General features: G+C 40.0%; 2 protein-coding genes across 3 annotated transcripts; one reads left to right on the forward strand and one right to left on the reverse strand.

Annotated features, from left to right (window-relative positions):
* Positions 1–892: 892 nt before the first annotated feature.
* rhbdd3 (rhomboid domain containing 3) lies at positions 893–2,655 on the reverse strand. The gene is made up of 5 exons (XM_057363370.1): positions 2,210–2,655; positions 1,752–2,135; positions 1,537–1,666; positions 1,200–1,445; positions 893–1,060 (listed from the first exon to the last, which is right to left on the reverse strand). Exons 1-5 carry the CDS (start codon positions 2,370–2,372, stop codon positions 904–906), a joined length of 1,080 nt encoding a protein of 359 aa, XP_057219353.1. The 5' UTR covers positions 2,373–2,655; the 3' UTR covers positions 893–903.
* Positions 2,656–2,931: 276 nt separating this feature from the next.
* Positions 2,932–9,710, forward strand: ewsr1b (EWS RNA-binding protein 1b). Of its 2 annotated transcripts, none has more exons than XM_057324620.1 (16): positions 2,932–2,987; positions 3,758–3,794; positions 3,885–3,936; positions 4,095–4,275; positions 4,594–4,777; positions 5,032–5,279; positions 5,368–5,509; positions 6,955–6,992; positions 7,339–7,371; positions 7,487–7,593; positions 7,686–7,815; positions 7,999–8,112; positions 8,645–8,771; positions 8,856–8,953; positions 9,040–9,247; positions 9,380–9,710. In XM_057324620.1, exons 1-16 carry the CDS (start codon positions 2,972–2,974, stop codon positions 9,414–9,416), a joined length of 1,752 nt encoding a protein of 583 aa, XP_057180603.1. In that variant the 5' UTR covers positions 2,932–2,971; the 3' UTR covers positions 9,417–9,710. The 2 variants fall into 2 exon arrangements, with proteins under 2 accessions (XP_057180603.1, XP_057180613.1); XM_057324630.1 differs by having other exon boundaries at positions 4,098–4,275.
* The last annotated feature ends 2,017 nt before the right edge of the window (positions 9,711–11,727 follow it).

Below are 11,727 nucleotides of genomic sequence, written 5' to 3' on the forward strand. Positions count from 1 at the left end.
CCATTTCTAGCCTCTTTCCAAACTGTCTGAATTTGTCTTGCCAGTGTGCAGTCTTACCGGTTGGTGTTAAAACAAAATAAACTTTGTTGAGTGTTTCTTTTTTTAATACGATCCATATTTTCATCAATACACTATACATGAATACAAAACCCATGTCATATTTTAATGAAGCCTATTCTGTTTCCAATTAACTATAACTTAAGCAGGGCTCACATACTGACATATCCACATGCTTTGCCTAGCCTGTCAATGCGCAAATGTGAATATAATGACACCGTATCCTAAAAGAAGTTGGTTGGATCACAAAGAACATTTATGTTCTTCCATTCAGACAAATTAATTGCTGCTTAGAGTATACTGTTTTAGTATTCAACTTTAAATCCTAAAAGCTGCAAACACCATTACATAAATATAACAAACAAATCTTCCACACACATCATTCACTCAAACGTCATACAGTTCATCTGATCTCAATATCATCATGCTTTAAGAATATTTCACCCAAAAACGAAAATTCTGTCATCATTTAATACCCTCTTATGTATTTTGTATCCAGTAGGCCTTCCTTTAGTGGAACACAATGTTACTCTTCCATGCAATGGAATTTAATATTAAGCATAGCTATCAAGCAAGAATTTTAGTGACAGCTTAAATTTCAAAGCTATAATACAGTATCAGGACAACTGGAAAAAAGAATGTTTTTTCTTATTTCCATAACTTGCCAGCCCCGAGTCCCAACCCATTGTATGGAAGAGAGAGAGCAGTGTAAATATTCTTCTTAACTTCTCGTGCTTCACATCCAAAAGAAAGTTACATTGATTTGGAAGAACATGAAGATGACAGAATTTTCATTTTAAAAACAGCTTTATATTGAAATGTTCTGGATATCCACACAAGCTATTATTATGACAAGGACTTCTTCCCTTTAGAGATGACCACAGTCTCCACCCCGATCTGATCATCAATAAGCAGGGAAATCGCTCCATCCAGCTGCCCTGTAGCAGCAAGAGCCACAACAGCTTTCTCTGTGGGGAAGCCCATTTTCTCCAGCTGTTGCAGTCTGAAAAAACAGCCGTTTAATGCAAGATCATTATAAGCATAAACTAAAACATGCAATGCATCAGTATAACTCATCATTTGATAAATGCATCAAAGAACAAAAATAGAATGAGGTTTTTGACTTTCAGAGCCGCACTAACCGTAATGAAGATACCGAAGACTTGGGTACTTCAACTTTTTCATCTGCACCCTCAGGTGCATCCTGTAATGATGCTAAAATCCCTGCTCTTAGCATCTGCTCCTCTAACATCTGTGCATCTGTTGGCAAAGACTCCTGATGCCACATAGGAACAGAATGTTGCCGTAAGTGCGAATGATCTTCCAACTGGGATCTGCTGGTTGATGGCATGTGTCCCATCTGAGATGGCTCATCAGATGGCTCTGGTCTGTTACAGAATAACAATAATGCGAATTAAAAATCTTGACAAGGCTCTATTATAAAAATTACTTCAAATATTACAAAAGGTTCACAATGACCTTCTTGAGGCCCTGATGTAAGTTGGCAAATGTGGATGAGAGGTAAAAGGAATGTATGCCCATTTTGGCAAACAGGCACATATGCCCAGTCTCTCAATGTTCTCCAATATTTCAATAAACTCATTATTGTCTGTATAACACGTTAAGGGTAAAACATCACATTTCACAGAACTTTACTGTAAAAGGCTACTAAATTATATGAGTGTAAAGGATACAGTTGAGACCCAGGCAAATGGCATAAAAATGCAGTAGACCCGGAGCACCGGGAAGCAAAAAGAGGTCCAATAATAAAAAGAACCAAGGCAAGAACCAGACAGGAACACAGCGTAGAACTCTCCTCTGCTTCACCTGCCGACACTGAGCTGTGAACAGAGCTAGATGAGTGGCAGAGTATCCGCTGACCCTGCTGGCTTCATCCCCGGTGACAAAAAGAAACAGGGCATAAATGGGAGGAAGGAGCACGGTGGAGATGAAGGACAGGGTGAGGAAGACAAAAGTTCCCCATCTTGCTTCTTGACATGGTCCGAGCCACAGCAGCAGAGTGATGTTGTAGAGGAAAGAGGTTAACTCCTCATGGCTGAAGGCATAGAATACGAAATCTGTAAATGCACAAGAAAATTGTGAACAGGGATTGAACCCTAAATCACTGTTTTGAACATTGTCTATTGCTTACCATAAAATCCAGGAAATTCGCCGCCTGGTCCCAAACTTAGGCTCGCGTGAATACCAGACAGCCAAGTCGACAAAATTAAAATGAATATTAAAACCGTACCACTACAAATTCCTGGCCGGCTTGATCCAAACCACATCCATGCCGAAAAAATATGATCAAGCATCGTAAACAGACCAAACGCATCGCTTGGTGGTTTGCTATTTTAAAAACCATTTATGTGCCTTTGTATGGCTGTGGATCTCAATTTTCATACTTCAGGTAACTTCATGTTAACTTATTAAGCATTTGATTGTTCACTACACTCTCTTACACCATTTACTACTACGCTAGCCAAATCAGTTAACTTGTGAAGACTAAAATGTGCACAAACTGCCGTTTTCATTTAATATCCTTCAATCCTAAATAAAACCAAGCTACACAAGTAACCCATTTTGTCATTCAGGCACTCTTTTATTTTGATAGTGAACAACTTCCTGTTTCAGACGCGCGCATGGATGTTGGGGATTACGTTTTTTTAAAGGTTATTAATTTGAATTTATTCAAAAAAACTGAATTGCTTTGTAATTATATAGTTTATCAGTACTCGTTTCAATGGTTTATGTCATTAAACATATTAGGTGTAAACAGTAAAAAAAGCAGTCTGACTGGCCGTTAATTTGTTCCACCCCTCTGCCATCGGTTGATTGGTACGTTCTTCGTAGCTTTCAATCTTGCGTCCGTCGCGCATGCTCATTTCACACCGTCTACTGGTCCCAACGGAAAATGGCGTCCGTCTCTAGTAAGTATATTCTTATTTTTTTTCTTGTTTTATTTGGCAATTTTACACTTTTTAAGTCATTTTCAACTCAGAGAACTTGGGAGAATCTTAAATGGCTGGTAAATAAGGCAAATTTCTCCAGGGAGCTTTCGAAATAGCAAAAATTGCTCAACCACGCGGCCTTAAATTCTTTTTAGGTCGTTTGGAACCTCGACTGAAACGGTTTTAAACTTAGTTCGCATTATAACAGCTTAAACCAAAATACAGTTAACACAACATTTAAGAAACCGTAAATGATATTCTGTAAATGCGTAAAAGTACAGCTCGTGGTTTCGATTATTTTTGTAAAAGTTTAAACGGTAGGCAGCAGGCTTGGTTAAAAAAAGCGGGACAGAGCGCAACCAGCCCGCAGCAAACAACATTGTTACATTTTGTACGTTACGTTTGGCGTTACTTTGTAACGTTAGTTAATATAAACTTATATCAAATCTGTTTTTTGCACGTCTGATTCCGTAATCCTTTTTTATTTGATCTCCATTAAATTAATAACTTACGTGTTCGTGTTATCTTTATTAACCCCACGTGTGCTAATTGCTAAACCTAAACGTGTGTTGGTTTCTGTGGATGGTTGTTCCACTTTAGGCAACCGTTTATGTAGATTTATAAGCCTTGTTCCAGTTATATGAATGGCTTTAATAAAATGAGAATTGGTCCGTGTTATGCAGCAGTGTTCTGTGTTTAAGATGTTTGTTAGTGGTGTGATGTGTAACTTGTTTCATTCTCCCCTCTAGATTATAGCGGCTACAACCAGGCTGGTGCACAGCAGTCGTAAGTTCTCTTTAATTCGTAATTTACTGTCGTATAAAAAACTCACAATGCCTATACTTTGTACATTAACGACATGTGTGTTTTTTACAGGTATGGATCGTATACTGCCCCTCCATCTCAGGGCTATGGGCAGACTGCCCAGGTAAGCTTTAATTGTCCAAGTGGTTCCGTAGTTTAACTGGAATTAAGCATTCATGATGTTATTAAGCCTTAGGATGGCGACACCGAAACGGAATGTTTTTATGCTGTTAAACAGTAAAGACTCCAGCACAGATTTCAATCAAGAGTTTTAGTTTACAGCAGGGATATGCTCAGCAGGATTACAGTTACGCTCAACCCGCTGCAGCACCCGAGTCCACGTACAGTCAAGCAGCGCCCTCTGCTGCAGGATATGCACAACAGCAGTATGGATCCTCATATGGGCAGGCGGCGGCGGCGGCTGCAGCAGCAGCAGCAGCAACAACAACAACTGCTGCACCAGGTCTGAAGCAGAACATTTGATATACTTTTAGAAATTTCTATAAGTACATTGTTGCCCCTAACTGTAGTATGGCTACATTCAGCACAATTTTCACACTCAGTTTGGTTCATTTAAGTTCTTGGAGAACTATTTCAGGTCATAGTACTGTATATCATCATCAAAAACTTAAGCAATGGTGCTTTGTACATTGCATTTAGTTGAACCATTTTTTATTTAAATGGTATAAACATTTACAAAGAAATACTCCCTCATTCTGTGATTTGTCAAGTGCACATATAAAATAAATCGGATCACTTAAGTCATTATTATTTCTCGCAGCTGCATATGGAACCCCACAGTCAGGGGCATATAATCAGCCTGCACAGACTTATGCGGCCAGCAGCTACACCAACTCCACCGCAGCACCCGCTGCCCAGGCCTCCTATGGCTCCCAGCCCGGATACTCCGCCCAACCAGCCTATTCTGGCTATAATCAGCAGGCTGCTGCCTCTACTCCTCAGAGGTAACTGGACGGTGTCCTAAATCAGCATATCAACAGGATGCTATTATAGAGCCTCCCACAGTATCTCCATATGCTGTTCTTTTCTCATGCTTTCTAAATGTCAGTGCTGTTTTACACACCCTGTAAAAATCAAAGTCGCTGGCTAATGTGCAAAGTAACGCACCATGAGATTGATCCGCCATGTCATCTGTCAATCTGTTGATCACATGCAAACTCTGCCGCTAAGGTGCCGCTTGTTTTTCTTTGTCTTGCAGTTATAGTGCGAGCAGCCAGCCTTCCTATAACCAGGGTGCATACTCCCAGCCTGGAGGTTACTCTCAGTCTCAGAGTGGGTACCAGGCTCAGCAGCCTGGTTATGGACAGCAGCAGAGCACCTATGGGCAGCCACCACAGCAAGGCCCACCTGCTGCCTACCCTCCCCAAGGAAACGGCTCATACGGGCAGTCTCAGTACAGCCAGCAGGGTGCACCACAGAGTGATTACAACCAGTCAAGTCACTACAGTAAGGGTGCATCCATCTATTTCTGCTCTGATTGTGAGTTTTTTACAATTATTTTTATTTGCAAGTTTGTTTGTGTTCTTTTCTGTAGACAGTTACAGTCAGGGTGGTGGAGGATATCCAGGGTCACAGCCTCAGCGAGGTGGATACTCTGGATCATCAGAGAGAGGCAGAGGTGGTTACGATCGTGGAGGCCCTCGGGGCCGTGGAGGGATGGGCCGCGGCGGAATGGGGTAAGCTCATACCTTCATGATTTCATTAACGATCTCTTGTTTTCCACAGTATGGAAACACTCACCAGTCACACAGGAGTTTGTATGTGCAATAGTTTGAAGAGAAGTGAAGTGTCTTGTGTAGTTTTCTCTAATGTTGAAGAGATACAACCTGGGTTTTACTTCGGTCTCCTGATTGGTTCATTTTACAATAGTGTTACACTTATGTTGAGGGACATGATTATTCTAAAATGGCGATCTGTTGTTGTTTTTTATGATGCTCACAGTTTACTTTTGGGCTTTTTTATAATCCATTTGCATGTATAATACAAGCACTTGGCAACTTTGGTTTTTGAACGCTTTGTTTTTGTGAGAAAAATAAAATCACACAATTGTGGCACTTTTGGTGGAGGTTTTAAAATAAGTCATGGGTTGTTAAATATTGCGTTTTTAAGAGCAGATGGTGGCACACAGTTGAGTTTTACAAATTGACCCTATTAGTGAGTTTCAAATTATGAGTGGATCCATTGTGTATTAAAATAGGTTTCAAAATGAGTAAAGGGTGACAGGGTTTGAGCAAAAAGATCATACCATACAAAAATAGTTTTGAGTAGTCAAATTGTTTGAGGTATGGTAAATAATCGTTCATTATTAAATAAACGTGAACTTCAAATGTATAAAACATTTTTAAACCGCTAAGGCTAGGAAGGCAACTCGCAACCTGAAGGAAAGCATTTGCTAATTTTTATTCCAAACAGGTGCCGATGGACAGTAAGCATGTTAATGCATTTTTACATTTCTACATTTTCATGTACTGAAATATTTTTGCATTATGAACTGTTTTGTTTTCTCATTTCTGAGGTCTTGTTTTAACATTCTTTGTCACGTTTATACGCTACAGGTGTCAGAGATCCATATAAGAACAGCAGTACTTATTCTTGAAGTACTTTTTTCCATTTCAAAGGAGACAGTGAACCAAAGTGAACTTGCTGGGTTTAGATGTTCTTTATTTAGCTGAAGTTTGAATCATTTTGTCAGTGGGACTTTTAATTGATTTTTGGTTTAATTCCCTTTTCTTTCATGTTAAATGTACTGTTCAGTGCTTATATTTTATTTAATTTGGGTTGAAACATAAGAAATGGTTTTGTGAATTGGCTAAAGGGATTTTAAGGACTAACAGTTTCGTTAAGTTGTTTTGTGTATAAATAAAAAACATTAATTCTTACAATTTACAAACGGGCATTGTATTTCTCTGGTCTTTTTGGGGTGATTGTTACCATTAAATACCATTTCAAATGTCAGAAGTTAAGAAGCTCCCCCTTAGTTACTAAAGTGCTCACGTACTGTACAATATCACATAAGGCATTTCAAAGAGAGAGAGAGAGAGAGGGAGGTTATGTTCATTTGCTACTCAAGTGCTTTGGTTGAAGACTAAAAGGAATATCGCCTTCATATCTTCATGTTTAGCATCGCTGGAGACCGAGGGGGCTTCAATAAGCCTGGTGGTAAGTTCTTAAGAGTATTCCATTGGTTAGTCCACTCCTGAGTTAATATAGTGGGCATTCACGCCTATAAATCCTTAAGAGTTTCCATTGATGTGCCACATGAGTTTCCTGATGGTTCTGTGTCTGTATTTCTATATTTGAATTGAATCAAATTTGGATCATTTGAGCCAGACGTCTTTTTCAGCATCAATTTCAGAGTCATTCTCAATTTATCTTCGTTGAGTGCAGTCCTGAAAATGTTTGTTTTCTCAGGGAATGTTTCTTTGCAGGTTTTAAGGTTTTACGTCATTGATGCATTAATGGTTTTTTGTTTTTGTCTTTTCCTCTGCGATATGTGGATACCTAGGAGGCATGAGGGGTGGAATGCATCGTGACATGGGTACGTTCTGTGAATCTTTGTAATGAATACACAATCTCTTACCCAAATGCAGCTTATTATTGGTCGGGATTGTTTTTAATGTTATTTAATCAGATTCTCCACTATAAACCCACAGGAGGACAGGACGATTCTGAGAACAGCACCATTTATATCACAGGCCTCACTGAAAATGCCACTCTACCAGAAATGGCAGATTTTTTCAAGCACTGTGGAACCATACGGGTGAGGGACTGATTTAAATCTATATGCTGTTGAAGTGTCTTAGACAAGCGTTGTTTCTGAAGCACTGCAACATTTGTGTTTTTCTCTGGTAGATAAACCGGCGTTTAAACCAACCGGCCATAAACATCTACACTGATAAAGACTCTGGCAAGCCAAAGGGAGATAGTACGTTGTCCTATGAGGAGCCTTCATGTGCCAAAGCTGCTGTTGAGCACTTTGATGGTTCGTTGTTATCATAATACCCTTTTGTCATGGAAACTTGTACAGGTCATGTTTTCAAGCTGTAGAGCTTCCCGATTCATCAGAAAATGCTGATTATTTTGAAGCCATCAGTGTTTAATTTTCTCAAGGACTCTGTTTATTCCTCCTTTTCTATAACCAATTTTTTTGCTGTCCTAATCTCAGGTAAAGAGTTTCAAGGCCAGAAGATAAAGGTGTCTATGGCTCGCCGAAAGCCTGGGATGGCAGGTATGAGAGGAGGAATGCCAATGAGAGGTGGCCCTGGGATGGACCGTGGCGGTATGTTTCTTGAGATTTTAAAAACCTTGTTTGTTACAGTAATCCAACCTTTTGCTATACTGGGCATAAGGTGTCACAGAGCATTAATGGAATACAAAGTCTCCATTAACATTTTCTTAAGTTCTCCAAGTCAAAGAGCACTTTTCCACCATCGTGCCGAATCGTTCTCGTTGCTTAATCGTTCCACTCTGTGTCGATCCATGCCAGCCGGTACGTAAATGGTTTCATTTTCCACCGCAGAGCTGATAATGGAAATTTTTAGAATGTAAACACAAACGCGTCACGCGCTTCCTTGGTAAACACAAGAGACTGAGCTGTAACGGCTCTGCGTGTATTCATTAGCACGATTCAGCACAGTTAAAATTCTGAGCTGAGAACAGTTTGTAGTCGTGTAGAACCAGGCTCACATGGAAACATAACTGTAACCGTTTCGGACTGTGCTTGGAACGATTCGGCACGATGGTGGAAAAGCGCTCAATGTTTATCAAGTTCCATGCTTGCTTGACACTGGTGGATCTGTTTTGTTCTTAAGGAATGGGGAGAGGTGGAGATCGTGGTGGTTTCCCCCCTCGTGGCGGTCCTCGTGGTGGAATGGGCTGGGGTGGTCCTCAACCAGGCAATGTGCAAAAGAGAGCCGGAGACTGGGATTGTCCCAACCCGTTAGTGACAGTTTACATTTACTATTTGTTTTGGTGTTCCTTTTTTCTTTAGTTTTGATGGTTTTAACTACTGTCTCACTGCAGTGGATGTGGAAATCAGAACTTCTCCTGGAGGATGGAGTGTAACCAGTGTAAAGCTCCAAAACCTGAAGGCCTTGAGTCTCCACCTTTTCCTCATGGAGGTATACAGATAAATAAGGCTCAATTCATTGGCTGTTGTGATCCTTTCGTATTTAGTTTTAACTTTCTGTTGTGTTGCGTATTGAAGGTGAGCGTGGCAGGGGTGGTATGAGAGGTGGTAGAGGAATGGATCGTGGCGGTCCTGGTGGCATGCGTGGAGGCTGGGGAGGAGATCGCGGAGGCTTCAGAGGGGGCCGAGGTGGAATGGATAGAGGTGGTTTCAGAGGCAGCAGGGGTGGTCCCATGGATAGAGGGGGTAGGAGGGGCATGGGACCTCCAGGCAAGATGGATATGAGGTGAGCCTCACTTACTGTGAGTATAACAGTCTGAACAGGATGAATGTTAGCATCTGTGGAAGCACCAGTGTGGATGAGCTTAATGTCCATCCAAGTCATTTTATTAATATGTGCCGTTTTCTTTTTTTATAGGGATCATCGTCAGGAGCGTAGAGACAGACCCTACTGAGTTACTGCATCAAGCACAGATTTACATAAAATAGAGGAATTTTAAAGTCCTTTTATTTATGATTCCATATTTATGAATGGTCTCGTTTTCTTTGCTTGCTTTTGTGGTTTTAAGTTTACTAGCACATTTTGATTTTAGTTAATCTTTTGGTTAATTTTGTATGCTTTTTTCTTTATAGTACCCCAGCTTACCATTTTTTGGGAGTTTGTCTTACCTGTCTCTTTATAATGTAACCTTGTATTTGAACAATTTTTATTAAAAAGAAAATTAGAAAAATAAACTCTTCTGCCTCCAGTTATTTACTCTGGAAGTATCTTTTTATCCAAGATTTATGCATGCAATCACTAATAATTTCTAATATAATTTAGAGGGATTAGTTCCCTCATTTGGACGTCTGTGGTTACACAAAGATGTTTTACAATTACATGTGTAAAATCTGCCAATCTAATTAACACCTTTCATGTTACAACCAATTGAATGAATGGTGCGTTTCAAACTTTGGCCGTTAGGTGTCGCGTTTTTGTTTCACACGTGATGTTTGTGCCATGTGCATGAAAGAACAGTTGAGGTGTCTTGGCTTTTGTTGCCAGCTGTGATCTCAGCATGACAAAGCCTCTGAACACTCTTTATGAGCATGATGTGGGTTTACCAAAATTCATATTTTAATCACTATTGAATGGCCTTTATTGTATTAACAAACTTTACCTAGTTGTACAATCAAAATCATCTGCGTAGATTAATGATGTGTGTGAGAGGGGCTTTGAATAAGATTGATGTTATTCAAAGAAGTCTTGTTCAAAGTGTGGATCTGTTTTCTACATTTTATTGGATCTGGCTTATGTACAGAAAGATCATTGCTGTTGTTAATTGAGGTGTTGGCAAGAGCTGACAGGATGGTACTTGTACCTGCTTTGGAGATTTTCTACAAAATCCATCGGAAGTTCGATCCAAATCAAATTGAACAAAATGCAAAGTTGAGGTTTTCACTGTTGTGAAATTAAATCACGCAAAGGTTGGAGCCTGGCAATTCAATGTCATAAAACCTTTCATCGTCCAGAATGGTAAAATGATGATTGACGCCTCTAACTTTTTAATGGACGGTTTAGTGCCAAACCCTCACTTGCTGTGGAACTGTTAAACGAACCGTGTGCGTGTGTTCTCAAGAGCTGATCTCATTCCTTCACTTGCTGTGTGTCCTCCCCTCTGTCTAACTCTTTTCAAATGAAAACAAGGGCCTCCCTTTGGCTGCTCAGCTGCTGTCGAAATAATGGCACACTGCAGTGGTCTGGGTTTAGCTATTGACGGAGCATGCTGCCCAACATTAAACAACACGAGCAGGAAGTAAAGAAAGGGAGGGAAAGATTCCATTCCCATTTATGTTCTTAGTAGAAGCTAATGTTAGACACACACACAAAAAAAGAGGACATGGGTCCTTGTAATGAAAACTTCACAATCCAGGAAAGACATCTGTGTCTTACAGCTGACCTGCTGTGGAAAGTGGGAGTTATTTAAAACTGCAGTTAGCTTGACTGGAGTATTGCAGAAATGACCCTTAAAATAATACAGCACATGGGAAGGGAAACAAGATGGACACTTTAATCTTCCACATTAGGGCCATTTATGATGCATTTACATCAAGATATATACATTCACAAATGATTTAACATGAATTATTTGACTCTACTATCAAATATGAATCTGCGCACATTCTTGTGTCTTCTCCTTCACAGCATGCAATTAAGTTATTTTATTAAGAGTTGACTTTCTGAAGACAGACATTCCTTTGTTCTACAGCTATTGAACTAATTGTTAAAAGGACACGAACGAAGGCTGATTAACATCACGATGATGTCTTCGTCTCGGTCTTTTGTCCGCCTATTCAGAATGGCTCCTTTCATTTGCTGATGACCAACAGTCCAACACCATTGGCAGAGTCATGTGAGGGTTCCTTCCTAAACGTGTCTGAAGCCAAACAAAAACAGAGCGGATAGCCATATTAACGTGATTCGAGTGAATCACTTTAAATGAATTTTCAGTGTTTTCAACATTGAGATACGGCCCCTGACTCTTTATTTGTGTGAGGAATGAAGTTGTACTTTAAGCTCTAGATACCGTCAAGTAAATGCCATTAAACCTATTCAATAACCCGTTTAAACTGACCCAATGCACGTCCGCGCCAAAGGTTTCATGGGGAGTTTCATTAATTACATCACAGTTACTGTATTTGCTTTGCTTATCTCGCGTCGCTCTTAAAAGTCGCTTGAGCTGATTTGAACACAGAGTTGCAAACAAATATCACGTGATCGAATTT

This window comes from Triplophysa rosa, linkage group LG2 (assembly GCF_024868665.1).
Source record: "Triplophysa rosa linkage group LG2, Trosa_1v2, whole genome shotgun sequence".
Classification (NCBI taxonomy): Eukaryota; Metazoa; Chordata; class Actinopteri; order Cypriniformes; family Nemacheilidae; genus Triplophysa; species Triplophysa rosa.